This window comes from Jatropha curcas, chromosome 9 (genome assembly GCF_041381405.1).
Source record: "Jatropha curcas cultivar XTBG-Jc1 chromosome 9, XTBG_Jcur_1.0, whole genome shotgun sequence".
Taxonomy (NCBI): domain Eukaryota; kingdom Viridiplantae; phylum Streptophyta; class Magnoliopsida; order Malpighiales; family Euphorbiaceae; genus Jatropha; species Jatropha curcas.
In genome coordinates, this window is record NC_143159.1 from 1,678,610 (window position 1) to 1,697,002 (window position 18,393).

The following is an 18,393-nucleotide window of genomic DNA, read 5'->3' on the forward strand; positions in this document are numbered from 1 at the left end:
CGGCCTAATCTTTCGGTTATATCCTGGGAATAGGAGGAATCAAAAATGCTCTTAAATAATTAAGATTCTACAAGGCAGGCTAAGCTAAAAGATAATATTATTAGATGATAAGGAAATATTCTGCTTTCTCATAACTGAAAGGGAACTATTAGAAGATCTAATCCTTGGAATTTTCTTTGACATGAAATTTTTAATTCCCATCAATATTTAGGAATTTGATGCCTTGTTATGTGTTATTTTTCTTTTTCTTTTTTTTTTTTCCATTTTTGAGCATTAAGAGGTTATAGTGCTTATTGTCGACAGAATGAATCATGTTTAATCATTTCAATCAAATTAAAGTTTGTTGAAACAGAAAATCAGGTTCTAGACTAAACTTTTGATTAATTATCTCCTAAAAGGGTAATTTAGACTGGAGAAACCCCAATCAATATTGTGAGGCGGCTAAAGTCAAAAGAAAAATAACTGTGTGCTTGTTCTCCTTCTGCATAGGAAAATGGTTCTCATACTATTACAAATATAAGAAATGCATTGTATGTAGAAGATGAAGCTGCACGCGTGACATGGAATATATTGTATTGATTGTGGCTTTGCTGAAGTGACTAGAGGAATCTCTGGCTGTCAACTTGTTAGATTTCGTTACTCTGTATATTATATGATGGTCGTTGTGCGATTTATATGAGAATAATTAGGAAATATCTTATACCACTTTTAATATTTATACGACCAACCAAAAAGAAAATCTATGGATAAATTTTTATAAATTGTAAATTACAAATTTTTCTTCATATATTTATCTTTTCATTTAAAATAAATAATTACCTAATATATATTGAAAGCAATAAGTTAAATTTTTTATCAATGGATTTATTAGTTTTATAAAATTTTTAAAGGTGTTCCCAATTAAAGTGTTCAAACATTGTCTTCAAAATGTGTAGAGGTGTTTTTACAATGTCCAAAATAAATAAAATTAATATTATTTATCCTTAAGTATCTAAATATAAATACTCGTATGATTAAACTTTTTAAGGTGTCTATGCAACCTTTTACATGTAAACATCATATAAATATTATTTGAAAAATGTATACATATATGAAATAATTAATTTGATATATTGAAATTAAAAAAAAAAAAATGAGTGGACTGTGGGTACTCGTGTTTATTGTATTATTGAATTAGTGGTCAATACAAAATTATAGTACGTAAAAAGCAGGCAAAAACACGTGGCCAAGTATTATACTGCCAATGTGGCAAACTGGAAAAAAGTCTGCCGACCTCTAATCGTAATTAATCCATTAAATCAAACATGATAAAAATTGATCATCGAAGGAGTATTTATTTAACTATCAAATGTGGTTATGGTTCCATATAAATTGGCGTAAAAGGAATCGAGAGCGTCTTAATGTCCATATCAGTTTTTATCTTGTTGTAATTAATTTGAGCTAAGCTAAAACTTATACATAAATTTTAATTAAGAAGATTGCTATCATTTTATTTAGAATTGGATTTAAAACTGATTTTTCAAAATTATATTTGGTAATTCTTTTTTTTTTTTTTTTGAATTAATCTAGAAAATCATGATTTAGGAAAGAAAAAAAAAAATCCAACCTTTCCAAATGCAATTGGATAGTCTATTTAACTATTTAGAGTGTAAAATAAATTAAGTTCAGTTGGATAGTGTATAAATTTGAAATTGAGCTGAAAACTGATTGGTTCCCCTGTTAAAAATAGAATTAAAAACCATTTGCAAAATCAAATAGATCGAATAAAAAATGACCCGGTTCAAACCTCTGGAGTTACTCTGTTTGAATTTTAAAAATTGTAAAATAAAAATAAATAAATAAAAAGAGAAGGAAATTGGAAATTCTTTTTATGATGAAAAAAGACGGAAAATGGCAGGTTATGTAAATGTGTGCGGAAAAGTGCTAATGAGAAAAAAAAAAGAAAGAAAGAAAGAAGAGAGTGAGCTTATAAAAAGCATATCTATGCACACACTCTCCTTGGCCTCTCCTTCACCCTCTCCTCTCCTCTCCCGAAAAGGGAATCTCATCGTACCATCTCCATATCCAACCGTAGATCTCTCTCTTTCTCTGTCTCTCTCTTGTTCCGTCAACTTCTTTTTATCACTTAAACCCAAATTCAAACCCTAAAAGGAAAAGAAAAAAAAAAAACTGGTAACAATTAACCATGATAAAATCCTCAGCTGAACTTCCAGATTGTTTCTATCAAAACCATCCAGTTCTAATTTCCCCTATTGTTCCAACCCCAAACCATTCTCTATATCTCTCCAATCTCGATGATCAAAAGTTCCTTAGATTCTCCATTAAATATCTTTACCTTTTCAAGAAATCTGTTACTTCAGATATCTTGAAATATTCACTCTCCAAAGTTCTTGTTGACTACTACCCATTAGCAGGAAGGTTAAGAACCAGTAGTGATGATGATCAGAAACTAGAGGTCGATTGCAATGGAGAAGGTGCTGTTTTTGCTGAAGCTTTCATGGATATCACTGCTGAACACTTTCTTGAACTTTCCAAGAAACCAAACAGGTCTTGGAGAAAATTGCTTTATAAAGTTGAAGCTCAAAGCTTCTTGGATATTCCTCCTCTTGTAGTTCAGGTAAATAAGCGTCTAAATCTTCATTTTCTTTATTTTTCTTTTTTACTTTTTTTTTTCAGCTTAATTAATCCTTGAAAAATTTTCCTGATAGATTCCCCTATTAGATTAGTGCTCCAATATCCTCACATGTCTCCACTTTTATCCAAAAATACAGAGATGATTTTATATATAGTTTCCCAGCTAGCTCTTCTGTCTCGTCTTTCTCTTTCAATCATTGCTTTCGGAAAAGTGAGCAAACTTGTAGAAGCTACCACAACGATGTCGTTTTCTCCTGTTCAACGACGAAGTTTAGCTGCCCTGGCCCAGTCCCAAGAAATCTCAACCTTCCACTAAGATTGGTGGGTTGGTTGGTCACAATCTTCTTTTTTCGCTCTTTTTCAGAAAAGAACTGTGTTTTCTTTTTTTAGGTTAAATGTCCAAATAGTCCCTATCTAATGAGTTCTTTCTTGCTTTATTATTTTACTTTCTTTTTTATTTTTTTTATTTTTGGTACATAAACGCATACTGGGGAACCAAATAATACCGCGGCATAGTCAACATGGTAACTCTCCATTTTAAAATAATTTATCGAAAAATGGTTTTCCTCGTAATTTAAACTTGAAATTTCTCATTTTTCATAAAGCGTGAGAAGATAAATCAATCATATTATACCAAATTAACTTTTTTTTTTTTTTACAGACGTTTTTTAACATAAAATTAATATCACTTAAGAACTTGGGAGTATTTTTTTGAAGTGTTTTTTTTTTTATCAAAATACCTCTTTTTTAAAATTGATTTTTCAGTGTATCAAATTTCTAATTTTACAAAAATAATCCGTGCAATACAAGCATATATTTGGATACATTTCATGCTTCAAAATTTATGCTGAGGAAAAAGAAAGAAAAAATGTCTGGTCTATGTTAATGGTAAAAAATAATTAGAGGACCTATTTTAACTATTTGCAGGTAACGAATCTACGGTGTGGAGGAATGATTCTATGCACCGCCATTAATCACTGTTTATGCGACGGTATAGGGAGTTCTCAGTTCTTACAAGCGTGGGCCCACGTTACCACAAAACCGAATCTTGATCTCCCATTCTCACCATTCCATTCTCGACACGTGTTGAAACCGCGAAATCCCACACAAATAACCTTCTCACATCCGGGTTATATCAGAAATGCCACTAACAATTTCAAGGACGGTGAACCCATGGGCCTTAACCATTATTTACAGTCTCAGCCACTGGTCCCAGCTTCTTTAACCTTTACCACCTCCCATATCCTGCACCTCAAGAGGCAGTGCGTCCCTTCTCTAAAGTGCACCACCTTCGAAACGCTGGCGTCGCACACGTGGCGCTCTTGGGTTAGATCTTTAGACCTGTCACCTTCACTTAACGTCAAGCTCCTTTTCTCAGTTAACGTCAGGAAAAAGTTAACACCAGCAATGCCGCAAGGGTACTATGGGAATGGATTCGTGTTAGGGTGTGCCCAGACAGTTGTTAAGGATTTGGTTACTAATAATTTGCATCATGGGGTTAAGTTGGTCCAACAAGCTAAATCAAGTTTAAATGATGATCATGTGAGGTCCATGATTGATTTGTTGGAGGATAAAACGGTGAAAACAGATCTTTCTGCGAGTTTGGTTATTTCACAGTGGTCAAAGTTAGGCTTAGAGGATTTAGAATTCGGAGAAGGAAAGCCATTGCATATGGGTCCTTTAACAAGTGATATTTACTGTTTGTTTTTACCAGTTATCGGCGATGTTGATGCGGTCACCGTTCTCGTGTCGTTGCCGGAAAGTGTGGTTGGGAAGTTTGAGTATTATATGAAGGATGATTTTTGGGATATAGAAGCCAATGGGTTTCATGTAGAGGAAAATGGATTGATTTAAAAAATATAACATGCATATATATTTGCCATAGTTATGTATATTTATATTGATATATAATTATTCTACTTAATAAGAATACTGATAGATACTTATGTTTGTCTACTTATGTTGTTTTATGTACATGTTTTAAGTGTTGTCTCATTGATTGAATTAAATGCTATGCTATTCTAGTAATTAATCAGTTAATAAAATAATTATTGATTAACAATAATGCATTGGTGCGATGATAAACGATTTAATTTTTTAATAAAATTTGAAATAGAATTCGATTTTCGAGAATTATATTTAATTATTTATTGAGTGGGGTAAAATTTTTTATATTTTATAATAAATCGAATCAATATTAATCCATACAAAAAGAAGAGAGATTATTTAACTTTAGGTTTGAGTTTCTTCGATCAATTAATCAAGCAACAAAAATTAATTAAGAAACTTACATTATTAATAAGTTGCAGTGTTATAATTAATAAGTTGAAACGTGAGCAACTTCATTATTCCACAAGAAATAATTATAAAAAAAAAAAAAAAAAACAAGTTGTAAGTGTTATTTTAGTGTAGGCTTTCCTAATTTCCACCATTTGTGTTGCATTTTCAATGCTTCCATGATCGACTAACGAACATGCTATCAACAACTACATACATATAATTTTTTATTTAGTATGCAGAGATTGTTTCAGTGGACATGAACATGAACTATTTCATTTCATTCCATAGCAATTATATCTCAAAGGGAACACTAAATAGCAATACACAGATAAGGTAAATTTGAAAATAGTATAATTATGCTTATAATAAATATTTAATTTAATAAATAAATCATAGATATTGAACATGTACCTTAAACTTTTTATCTTTAAGAGAGTACAGTGATTACATAAACTTAATTGTATATATCCCACAGTCAAACCTATCAATTTAATTTAATACGGAATCAAATATACTTACATTTACAAATATAGGATTTTTAAATTGACAAAGTAACTTACTCATTATATATAAGTAAGAGAAACAAATAAAATATCATCAAACTAATTTCATGTAACGGTTTCATATCATCAAAACAAATAAAATACTATACATTATATATAAGTATGAGAAATATTTGACAATAAGCTAAACACACAAAAAATGACCACCTGCATTACTGCTAGTATGGATTGGAATAAAAATCTGCAATGATTTTATACAGAATAAAATTATTAATTCAGCACAATTAAAAAACTCAATACATTATAACAAACAAAAATTCTATAAAAAAAGCAAATACATAAAGAACAAAACTTAAAAACTTCAAATTTTCCAACAAACAAATCTTATTTATATACAAAAAAATATATTATCCATTCAAAATTACAACAAAAAATTCACCAACATTCACACAAAATAAAAAATAATTTACAAATAACAACTAACAAAATGAACATAAAATAAAATAAAAATTATTTTGCAACATATATAAAAACAAAAATATAGATAAAATAAAAGGGTAATAGCACCTACCTAACAAGAAGACTGATGTGGCTTCTCCGACGACAGGAGCTTCTTCGGTGGCCGTGTTGCATCTGGGAGCATGCTGGAAACAGAGAGAAGAGAGAAAAGAGGAGAAGCGACGCGCTGCAATTGTGCCCAAGGGGACCAAGGGGTTATAAAGCCCTAATTTTTTGCCACCAACCCCTCGGTCGCAATTCATTTAAAAATCGATCGCAATTTTTAATCATGTGATGTCGTTTTGTAATCAAAAAAATTGCGACCGATTTGCGACCGAAAAAGTCGGTCGCAATACGTTGGAAACCAGAAACTAAATTTGACGCATCGTTTTGTAATCAAACGAATTGCGACCGATTTGCGACCAACTAAGTCGGTCGCAAAAAAATCGGTCGCAAATAACCGAATACTTTTGTCTGTAAATACTGCATATTTGATTCCATCTATAAATCTAATCCGTTGGAAACCAAATACTAAATTTGGCGAGAAACTGCAGCGCGCAATTTAGCGATGGATAGAAAAACGGTCGCAAATCCGTCGTAAATGTGGTCGCAAATTTGTTGCAATTGAGTCGTAAAATTTGTTAGCGCTGAAATTAGCGACGGATATGCAGTCGGTCGCAATTCCGTCGCTAATATCTCTGTTACTTCAACATTCATCGCAATTGGTTGCAAAATCGTAGCATTATTGCGACCGATTTACGTCGGTCGCAAAATCGCGTTTTTTTTGCAGTTGAAAAACTAAAAAAGGTTGCATAAAAAAACAAATTAAAATTAATTATAAGAGACAAAAATTGATATCCTTCTCCTTTCCATTTCAGTTCTCGGAAATGTTGCCAAACTTCCCTTGTGAAGTAGGCAAAGGCAACTTTAGTTAATTTTGCCGGGAAAGTCGGTTGCCTGAATGTTCCTTTGTCGTAATCTTCTGACTTTGGGCCGTTCTTTATTATAGCATGTATATATAAATTTTGTTTGCAAGTGCTCGTTGGAAATTCGCCATGCGAGCAAAAGTTTCTCCCCATATCTACTAGTCCATTCCATCGTCTTTAATGGCGTAATATCTGCAGACAGACAGACCTAAAGGCCATATTCATACGTCTTTCTGAGGAAGGTCATTTTCTAGGTGACAGATATTTCCTTTTCCATTGAACCTTTTTGTCAACTACGTCTAGTTTATGGCAAAGACCATAAGATTGTAGAAAGACTAAAAATTGCGAGCCACCCACACCCACTGTACTTGTCTCAGTCTCAGCATATCCATCCATGTGGGTTTGGTCAAATGGTCATCATCAGAGCTAGATCAAGGGACACAGTTCAAAAAGTTCAACAAAAGTTCAAAACGCAAATTTGTCCATTCTCTAGTTATTGGTGAATCATCGATCCAGTTGAGTCCATAGCATGCATCAACTTGCCTCTTTATCTTTGTCCGCTACCCTTTTTATTCAACGCCTTTAGTCATCTTCCCTGCCTAGTGATTAATCATCAAATCATCTCCAACTTCATACATATAATTAATATTCGTAAATTTTTTCATTTACCTATGTTTATTTGCAATTTCTTTTATTTATTTTTGTGCTACGCTTGTTTAAAGATTGGTGCAAATAATATAAATGTATACGCACACCTGCACGTAACATATGACACGTATAATTTAATTAAGCATGCAACATTCTTCAAAAGAAGCATACATCAAAAAAAATTATTATATCTTAATTATAGGAATCTTTTCTTTTTCTCCTTTGCTTTATTCCAAAACATAAAAAGAAGAAAAAAAGAAAAAAAGCTCACACATATGAACTTCAGAAAAGACAGTGCTATGTGTGTGTGTGTATATATATATATATATATATAGTTTCACGTATTTAAAAGTTTACATATATGGCTTTTACCCATTATATAATATTGTATAATCTTACCTACGATTATATTTATGTTTAAAATCTTCAATATATATATATTTAAAATTAAAGTACACAAACCCTAATTTAGCTTATCTACTCATTTTTGCTTTACCTGTTGGACACTCCCAAGCCTGAGTTGGTAAGCATCTATATATACTTTGATTAATGTATAGAAGGAAGACAAGCCGGACTTTGACTGCAAATCTGCATAATCAGAAAAGTAATTATTTAACTGTTGATCACTGAGATTCTTTAATTAAAAAAATAAAAATTAATTTAATATTATGTATGTATTGGAACAATATATTATAATGTATTAATGTAATCCCAATATATATATATATATATGGTATTGAAAATTTATAAACAGCTAGCCCGAGTGTCACTGTCAGTTATATATATATATACTCTTCTTTTTCTTATCCAACCGCCAAAAATAAATAACAATGGGTGTGCAAGAAGCAGCCATTTTTCCAATGTTTGTTCATATAGAAAATGATGGATTTTCAGCTTGTAATGATTTAATCTTTTCTTTTTGGGGATCTAATGAGTGGTATGGCCATCTGCAGATTTGATGTTATCTCTAAATCTATCTGATGCACACACCTCATCGTACATATAGGAATTTCAATTATATTTGAGGATCAGATTAAATAATTGCACGTGTTCGATCTTTACTAGTTAAATTTTGATTGTTTCATAATTTTATGATGACCATTAACTATGGAACACGAAAAGAAAACTAAAGCTTGATGCTTGTTTGGGTGAATTTAAGTTAATTAAGCATGATGCTTTATGATGTATGCATGGATTTATTTATTTGCCTAAGATAGAAGAAATTAAAGTTCTCAAGGTCTAATCATAACAAGAAATAAAATTAGTGGTTAAATTAATTATTTGATGTCTTTGATTAAGTATATTATGTTGATTAGGCAAGTAGGCCACTACTAGACTACTTTTTAGACCAACATGAGAGATAGTGCTTCTTCTATATAAAGATATATAGGATTCCAAGCATGACTCATTATTGTTCCACACTTTGCAATGTCTCTATACCTTCTGTTAATCTTTACACCTAATGATTTTATGTTGGGTACATATATATATTTTTTCTTTTTCTTTTATTCACAGGAGATCATCAAACGAGCCGAAAGAATATTATGGATTATAGCTCAGGATAATCTTTCTTTTTAAAGAATAACATTCATCAGATCAGCGATGACTTTTGTGACGGAGAATTCGTTTATTTCGTTTATTGGATAATCTTTCTTTTTAAAGAATAACATTCATCAAATCAGCGGTAATTTTTGTGACGGGGAGAATTCGTTTATTTCGTTTATTGGATGTGAGATAATTAAATTACTTTATTTAATTTGAAAGATAATGAAATATTGGAGTATTATCCAGGATTAAACAATTATAAAGAAGCACACGCCCATATGATTATTTTGACTTGTTTTATATAGTGGGATATGGCGATTGACTCTCTCAAGTGAAAAATTCTATTCCATTAGGCATATTGGAGATCCACACACAGCAGTAGTATTAGATGGTGCCTTACGTAAGTTCACAAATCAGTTACTTGATTGGGAGTGATTCTACTCAACCAAAAGCACATTTTTGTTACATGATAATCAGAACAATTAAAATGAAAATTAGCAAAATGATAGATTTAATCCATAAAATAATTCTGCAATTAGGTTTTCTGAAAAATGATAGTGATGGATATATAATTAACATGATAAGGAGAGATAGAAGAAAGACCAAATGATTGGATAAATACAGTTGATACATGTCAATCATGTAGGTCTAAATAAGGTGATTAACTAGAGGTGGAAATTTGAAGGAAAAAGGTAGGGTTTGCGTTGTGTTCTCCTTCGTCAATTGTGGGCTCGAAACTTGCTGCAACAAGTCTGTCGGCAGGCAGCTATATAATCTTGTGAACACAAAAGCAAGTGGTGCTGAAACATAAAGAATCTTGGTCAAGTGATATTAAATATCTCCATATCAACCACAAAATCAAGAAAGTTATTTCCCTTTAAAGCTCAGCATTCGGATGCAAATGTAGCCATTAGTTGCTGTCTGCAGGGACAACTCTGAGAATCTGCTTGTACATTGTACATCTTCTGTCCCTCCCCAATTATAGATCATACGTAACTTTTAAGCTAATTTTCAGCGTGTTCGGTAACGTTACTTTTATAATAGTTTTTTTAACTTTTGTTGATAATCATATCGATTTTTTTTTCTTCCGAATTCAATTAATTAAAAAGCTATTTATTTTTTAAATTAAATAACTATTTTTACCAACACTTTTAATTTAAACACCTCTATAAATAGCTATATTAATATAACAGTTAACGGTTACTAAAATATTTAATATAGTTGCTTTAAGAGGATAATTAACGATTATTAAAACACCTGATATCGTGGAACATAGTTGCCGTGAATTAAAGTTAATTCAATTTTTAACTTCCGAGTTCACTCAACTCTTACGTCTCAGGCTTTACAGTCCTGTTATATCGCATTCCAAATGAGCCCAACGGAAGAGGCCCAAAACGAACCCTGCCATATTATTTCAGGCTTATCGATTCAACTCCGCTTGTTAGAGATTTTTATGGGTCATAGACAAACTAGTCGAGCCCAACTTACCAACCGCTAAAACCCAAACGTCCAAACCGCTCGTCAATTAGCGCGTAAACAGACGCGTTCGCGTAAAATATCTAGACTACGAATGGGATTTGGAATATCTTAGACAAAATAGAAAGGACATAAAACTGAACCGAATAGGGACATTGCACTTTCTTTTTTTTAATTTCCAAAATAGAAGAATTTCAAACGGCAACGACCATTGGCTGAGAAGTTAATAACTTGCACCAATTTAGGTTCTCTCCCTCGTTTCCACCGTCAGGTTTCAGGTGCGATTTTTTTTCCCAGCCTTCCTTTGCCTTTGACCCTTTGTTCTGCTTTACGCTATGTTTCTCTGAAAGTGGAAATACTTCATTTGGATTTTTTTTTTCTTTATCGAGATTTGAAAAGCTGCGTACGAATTTTATTAGAAGCTGAATATCAGGTTATATGCTTTCCATTTTGGCCTTCTGGAAGATGAATTTATGGGTTTATGCTTTAACTTTGTGTTTGTTTAAAAATGGCCTAAATAGAGAGAGGGAATTTGTTCTTGATCTTGTTTTGCGGATTGTGTTTTTCTCTGTTTCTCTTGCACATATTCTAATTCGGCGCGCACCTTAAACGTTCTTAGCATTTATGATCTTCCGTTTTCATAAGTTATGGAAGTTTAAAATTTATAGGTCATGCAACGCGTGTTTGGTTTCCTGTTTTTTTTTTTTTTTTTTTTCTCTCTGTTCTGATTCCTCCAGCTGAATTATTGATATTGAATGTCTGATGCATTTTATGTTTTCCCTTTTATAGATTCCTTATAAACTTTTCTATCGTTTTGATCGTGAATCAAAATTTATGAACTGAAACCTATCGAATATATGATGGTATTTTTTTTGCATGCAGGAAATTTGTTCAATTCCAAAGGACTCTGTCAACTAAAGGTTTGTTTAGCCTTAAATTTTTTGAAAAATTTATATATCTTCACTACGATTGTGAAGAGAAATTGAGCATGGCAGACCAGATGCCAGGGATTCCATCTCAACAGGTTGTTGCAACCAGTGTTCACTTATCAGAAAATAATCACTTTGATAGACGTAAATGGTACTTCAGTAGGCAAGAAATTCATGATCGTTCCCCTTCTAGAAAGGACGGAATTGGCTTTGTGAAGGAGTCTGAATTACAGAAGTTGTACTGCTCATTTATTTGTGAGCTTGGCAAGACGCTTAAAGTGTAAGTTTAAGATATTGATCATATTACTCATTTTATTTGCATTGTATTAGGTTTTGAGCCTGACTGTCTCATTTGCCGTCTGGTTGAGTGCTTCTGATAGAATGCTTATCTGCCACACACTAGTGAAAATCGATTATTGTTATTTGCTTCAATTTTTAGTTTGTGTATGTTGCTTGAAATGCCTGCTAACTTTTCCATAAAGCTTGCCTTTGTCACTCCACAAACCTCTATAACATTCGTACCAGATGTTGGATTTCTTGACTTGGTTCCCATCATTTTCAAAATGAAAATTTAGACTTCTGTGTATAAGACAGCTTTCACGCATTACCTTTTCTCAATTCCATTTGTTCTGAAGTGCTTACTAGTGGGTATCGTGTAACTGATTGGTTGGCACTGAAGCTTTCTTCTTTATGTCTGATTATATTTCTCATCCTTATCGTTTTTACCTTATCAAACCTGCAGGCATGATTGTTTCTTGAATATCATTAAGTTATTGGTTGCAAATCTCTTGTCAGCCCACCATATCTGGAGTCATCTTTTAGCAGATTCTAAAACTTTGCTATCTGAGAGAGAATCAACTTATCTTTAGAATGATAGACGTGCAAGCCTCAAATATGTTCAAAGCTGACCCTTGAGAAATGACCTTAAGAATATTGCTCTGTAGTTGTGTAACTGTGATGTTATCCTTGACATGTTGCAATTTCCATGGAGTAGAAACTTTTTTCCTTGTACTTTTTGGCATCACATATTCACCTAGATGGTGATCGATGATGTCTGCCTTTCAGACCTCAGGTGACAATAGCATGTGCATTGATGTTATGCCACCGGTTTTACATGCGTCAATCTCACGCGAAGAACGATTGGCAGGTATTCATCACATCCTCATGTTGTATTTCCTGTCCTATTTCTTAGCTCTTAAAAGTGTAGGTTACTAATTTCTGATTGTTTCTACGTGAAACAAAGATGTAGCACACAGTGCTCATGTCGTTATCATACTTAATATGCATGCATGCTTTGCTGTGATGTTTTCTGAATGGAGATTAACTAATGCTACAATTCAATGCCTACAGTTTTTGTGAATTTATACTACTTTTTTATGTAATCTTTTGATTCTTTTAAACTGAAATTAAGGTATTCTCTGTGCGCTTGCCTTGTTAACGTACCTGATCCTTCATTACACTGTTTCCACGGTGTTATTCTCTATAATATGCTTAGAAACAAATTTTTTTCATCTACTTAAGGTCCATGCATTTCAGTCTAGTTTTATATGTTTTTCCTCTCATTACTCGAATAAGATACCTTGTTAGTACTTGTGCGTCTTGAACCTGCTTGTTACACGCACATGCTGCTGGTTTCATTGTTTGTTCACATATTGATGATAAATTTGCAGACGATTGCAACTGCCAGCATGTTTCTTGCTTGCAAAATAGAAGAAACCCCACGCTTGTTGAGGGATGTTGTTGTCATGGCTTATAAGATGATATACAAATGGGATCCTTCTGCCCCACAAAGAATTCGAAGAATAGTAAGCTTGCTTGTCCAATACCTATTGCTTCCTCAGTTTCTCGCTTGCTTGTCCAATACCTATTGATTCCTCAGTTTCTCGCTTGCTTATCCATTACCTATTGATTCCTTGTTTTTTTTGCTTGCTTATCCAATTCCTTTTTGTTCTAGGAATTTTGTGATAAGCAGAAGGAATTGATCACAACTGCAGAGAGGCTATTATTGGCGACAATTGCATTTGATTTTGACATCCAACTCCCCTACAAGCCACTTGTTGATGCTTTAATGAAATTGCAGATATGCCCAGATCTTGCAAGAGTAGCATGGAACTTTGTGAATGATTGGTGAGCACTTATCCTTGCATGTGGTCCAGCATAGATTTAAAACATAATGTGGGTATCTTTTCACTATCAAATAATTTCTGTGAATGGAATTTCCAGGCTCTGTACAACAGTGTGCTTGCAATACAAGCCCCATTATATTGCAGCTGGTTCCTTGTTCCTTGCTGCCAAACTTCAGAAAGTGAAACTTCCTACAGAAAAGGGAAAGATTTGGTGGCAGCAGTTTGATATTTCACCTAAACAATTAGAAGGTATGTCAGTATGCATCTCATCTAGTTAGACCATGGGGATCCATGGTTATGGATGTCTACCAAATATCAGTTGCAAGTTCCTGTACGCTCTGTTGTGCTATGCATAATGTTTAATGGAAACTAAAGGCTGTTGTATAAAGCTTGTGGAATTGTTAGATTCGGACCATGTTATTGTTCAATTGTTATTTTATTGAAAATTATACCTTGATCGTCACATTGAGGTAGTTTCCTTTATGTCCCACTTGTTGCTGTTACTCATTGGCTTATTTTTCACAAATTATTTCAGAGGTCATCCAAGAGATGGTCAGATTGTTGGAACAAGACAAGAAACAAGCTCCACCTCCGATGCACGAGATGTCCACTCGTTCTAGAACTTCAGTTGGAAAGACAATCACCAGCAGTGCACAATCAGCAGTTTCAAGCGTATCAAATGCTAGTTTACATTCTACCGGCAGAGCCATCAAAGAATCTCAAGTCTTGGGCAAGAGAAACATTGGCATGAAAAAAGATTTACCGAGTCAAACAAGCGAGAGTGGTGCCGTAAGCAGCATTGATGATGGTGATGGTGAGAATCAACCAGATTTAAATTCAAGCTGTAACAATTCTTCCAGTAAGATTGATGCTGACCGGATTAGAGAAGCATTGAAGAGGAGGAGATGCGAAAGAGCTTCAAGTAAAAAGTCTGGTGAAACCATGAACGCTGAGGTCGGTAGTGAAGCCTGGATAGAAAGGAAGCTGGAGGATGGCATAGAGCTAGTATCTGCTGCCTCTTCAGATAAGAGACAAAGGAAATTGTAAGGTTGCATTCTAGTAACTAGAGTATCATTCCTAGCTAGAATTCTTTCTTAATATCTGTAAATTTCACGATGGCCATTTTTTTCAGTGCAGAATAGTCTTTTAACAATAATTATCAACAATACTGGATTCATAGAATATACTGTAAACCGTTGTAGTATTAGGTTCAGCTTTTTACGATTTGGTCCTGCAATTATGGATTTTTTGTTATATCCTTTTCTGGTAAATGCAATTATAACCTAAGCTGTCCAATCCAATCTTTCAAGTTATCATCTAACTGAATTATAAAATGGATTGATTCATTCTGGAATAGAAATAAAAATAAATGTCTGATTTATGCGGAGAAAAAAAAAATCAGAGAAGATTTACGCTTTTCTTCTTTCTAAATTCACTTTCTTGGGGTCCTTTTGCACTTTCACTATATTCTCTTTTTACCGTACCAATCAAAGTGGTGACCAATGAGCTTTACTTTTCCAATATCAGTCTAATAAGCAAACCTTTAATTGATCTTTAACTTTTATCACTATTCACTTTTTGTTGAGCTGCTTCTCGTTGCTAATTAAGCTTTTGAAATAAGGCTATCATATATCTATTCCTTCCCTTTTAAACTCTTTGGCTTATTGTAATAATGTTAGTGCACACTTTTGAGTTATAAAAATATAATTTTTAAAGAAAAAATAATAAAAAAAAAATATAGTTTTGACAGGATTAATAATTTATTAACGTGCGTTTGAAGCTACTTTCTGCCTTGCGATATCTGAAAATGAAAAACTTATTATTGAAATTCAATCACTTGTACCAAATTCAAGTATGGTTTATCACTTCATTTATATATGTACATATAAAGAAAAGAGAGAGAGACAAGAATGTGTGGGCGTTGACGTGGAGATGGTTTTAATTAATGAGCAAGAATGGTGCGATCGAGTTTGCTGGAGGAACGAAACCCTAATATATTACAAAAAGATTAGGGAGAAAAGAATCATATTAGAGAATAATAAGGTAAAATATATTTAATTATAAGGGTGAGTGGGCATGGAAAGGAAAGCAATGGCCCCCCCCTTAGTTTTGGATTTTCATGTCCTAAGCTTAGACAAAGCATATATTCTCCGGTTCCAATGAGTTTGTCTTCTTCTTAAAATCCTCTGCAACTTTAGACCTCCTTTTAAGGGCCTTTGCCAAGCATTTGACTCATTGTTTATTTTTGCAAAGGAAAATCATGAGTCTCTTATTTACTCTCTCACCTCTAAACATCTAGTGAGAGCCTAAATAATTGGAAAGAAAATCAAACCTTTTCTTTCTATTATAATTAGGCACTGAAAAGTTAAAGTTATTCCTTCATTTTATTAATTATTATTATTATTATTATTATAAGATGGCTAAAGACTTCTTTATTTCAATCCTACTCTAAATTTTTGTGACATCATACATACTTTTCTTGGAAAATACATAGATTATCTGAATCAAGCAGCACTTTTGCAAATTGTCATGTTTAAGCAATCATATTGAAATAATTTTCACTCATTGTAATTGAAATTACATTTATATTTGAAGCTTTTGGAAGTGTGAAGATGGGTATTAATTGATTGCTATATCTCAACAGAAGTTCATAACAAATCTACAAGGTTAATATGTGTTTGCTTGGAGTTAACATGTTGGACTGCAGAATAATCTGTCCAAAATAATATTTAATCTGTTACATAAGATAAACATAATTTAAATCTTGAATTTTTAGCCTTATAAATAAAGTTTGATCGAAAAACACAGTCTGTTTCTGCTTATTCAATCTATTACCTAAAATTAACATATATTTATATATTTTCTTTTGATATAGCTATAATTTAATATCTTAAGGCATAAGAGTATAAAAATTTTTTATCCTGGAAGCAAAGTGGACCTTCCCAACTACGGAATTGAGGTGGCCTGTTGAATATATATATATATATATATATATATATATATATAAAGTGCCAGCAAGACCATTAAGTTAATGGGTGAGTTTTGACCCTATCGTTGACTGCCTATGACTGAAAAAAAGGAAAGGTGTTTCTATCAACATATGAGTTATGTCTTATGACTGTACGTAAGGGACCCCTCTAAAGTCTTCAATTAGTAGCTATGCATTTGATTTAAGAACCATTAAACCGCTATATATGGGTGGCCAAGCAACTAGCTAACTAGGGCATTTCATCATCCTCTTGCACTAATTTTTTTTTTACTTTCTTTTTTTTTTTTTTTTTTGTCAAAAACAATTTTTATTATACTATTAATAATCTTGATTATTGCCAAAGCATTTTCTAATAAGGAATGAAGACTTCAAATTTAATTTAAAGAGAAGCAACAATGTACCAGAATGTTGATTGTTAAATCACCTTTTTCTTCAATCACTACTGCTACTTTTTGCATATGATCATTACTTCTTTTGAAGATGAAGATAATCTCATTTTGGCGGGAAAAATCCAGTTCTGAGCTTTCCTTTTGTTGGGACAAAATTCAATTAGTTCAATCAATTGAACGTAATTAATTATTTAATTTATCACTTAAAATGATAATTATTGTTATTAATAAAATTCTTTTAACTATTACCACATAATTTTAGATTAAATTTTATTTTCTCTTAAAGATCAGAAATACTGAAGAAATATATTCAAGGATGGATTGTTTTAACAGAAATTTTCTTTTATTTATCTTTTATTCAAAAAAAATTGAAATAATTAAAATCTTTATTAGGAGTAGCATCCCACGTACGATTGTTCTTTTCTCATTTTTATCTCTCAAAGGCAAAAATGGCAAAACATTTATAATATGTACTTTCTGTGTCTGTGGACTGTAGAATTGATTAAGTTGAAATTACTGTTAATTAAAAAAGAAAACACAATTAAAAATACAGAAGAGGAATCTTTGAAGATTCATGAAAGTGAGAGTACCAATTAAAAATCTTAAAAACCTGATGAATGCATAAATATGAACAGCTATTTCTGTGATTTGAATCTTGGAACGTAGCAAAAAAATTTACAAAAAGATGACCAACTGGGTTGAAAAGCTCGCAATAAAGAAGAATTGCTTTGAGCAAGAACAATAATAAAGAAAGAAAGCATATATAAGAGTGGGCATGCGAAGGGTAAAAAGAGAAAAAGGAAAAAAGCAAAGCATATATAAATTTAAGCTTGCCCATACTCTGATCTCACATTCTCCCATCAACTTTTCGATTGATGTGATTCTTTGTGGGGCTGAACATGTTATTATTATATGCATTCTTCGATGGAATGACCTTAATCTTTCTTATTACAATTCATTTACTTGAGCTGTAATACAAATTTAGGAGGTCAGAAATGGCTTGTAATTAATTAATTTCAGACAAAAAAAAAAAAAAAGAAGTAGATACAGGTGTCGGTCACAAAATAAGTGTAGTGAGTGAGTAGAAAGAGTATAGGGTTAGCTTCTTTTTGTTTGCCACTAGGAGATATGATTGAAATTAGATCATTCGACCAAGCATAATGATTAAGGTTTTGAAAAAACTAATGTATGTCTATCCTCATCGACATTTCAATTAACATAATTTCACAAACCTATAGCTCAACCCCTTTACTTTACCCACACACGTATGCATAAACTTATCCAACATAAACAACGTATTAATTCTAATGCACTTGTGATTATCTTTTGATTAAGTTAATTTTGTTGTAATAAATATAATTGTTTCATATTAAAACCCTAATTGATCAGATAATACTACATTTCAATATTAAAGCTTGAGTTTTAGCATTTCTGGCTTGCATTCGGCAAC

The 18,393-nt window shown here is 32.4% G+C and overlaps 2 protein-coding genes across 4 annotated transcripts; both read left to right on the forward strand.

Moving 5' to 3' along the window:
• Positions 1-1,932: 1,932 nt before the first annotated feature.
• On the forward strand, positions 1,933-4,590 carry LOC105633838 (HXXXD-type acyl-transferase family protein). Its single transcript, XM_012216528.4, has 2 exons — positions 1,933-2,617; positions 3,562-4,590. Exons 1-2 carry the CDS (start codon positions 2,186-2,188, stop codon positions 4,486-4,488), a joined length of 1,359 nt encoding a protein of 452 aa, XP_012071918.1. The 5' UTR covers positions 1,933-2,185; the 3' UTR covers positions 4,489-4,590.
• Positions 4,591-10,632: 6,042 nt separating this feature from the next.
• Positions 10,633-14,769, forward strand: CYCT1;3 (cyclin T 1;3). 3 transcript variants are annotated; one of them, XM_012216526.4, is made up of 7 exons: positions 10,633-10,788; positions 11,393-11,719; positions 12,505-12,586; positions 13,110-13,244; positions 13,394-13,566; positions 13,663-13,814; positions 14,101-14,769. In XM_012216526.4, exons 2-7 carry the CDS (start codon positions 11,499-11,501, stop codon positions 14,610-14,612), a joined length of 1,275 nt encoding a protein of 424 aa, XP_012071916.1. In that variant the 5' UTR covers positions 10,633-10,788; positions 11,393-11,498; the 3' UTR covers positions 14,613-14,769. The 3 variants fall into 3 exon arrangements, with proteins under 3 accessions (XP_012071916.1, XP_020534778.1, XP_020534779.1); XM_020679119.3 differs by lacking the exon at positions 10,633-10,788 and adding an exon at positions 10,795-10,943; XM_020679120.3 differs by lacking the exon at positions 10,633-10,788 and having other exon boundaries at positions 11,580-11,719; positions 12,182-12,586.
• The last annotated feature ends 3,624 nt before the right edge of the window (positions 14,770-18,393 follow it).

What these genes read in the sequence shown, in the direction of transcription:
- LOC105633838 (XM_012216528.4), top strand. Translation starts at nt 2,186, where the DNA reads ATGATAAAATCCTCAGCTGAACTTCCAGATTGTTTCTATCAAAACCAT. An exon ending in TTCCTCCTCTTGTAGTTCAG is followed by an intron (nt 2,618 to 3,561) that starts GTAAATAAGCGT and finishes AACTATTTGCAG; the next exon opens with GTAACGAATCTACGGTGTGG.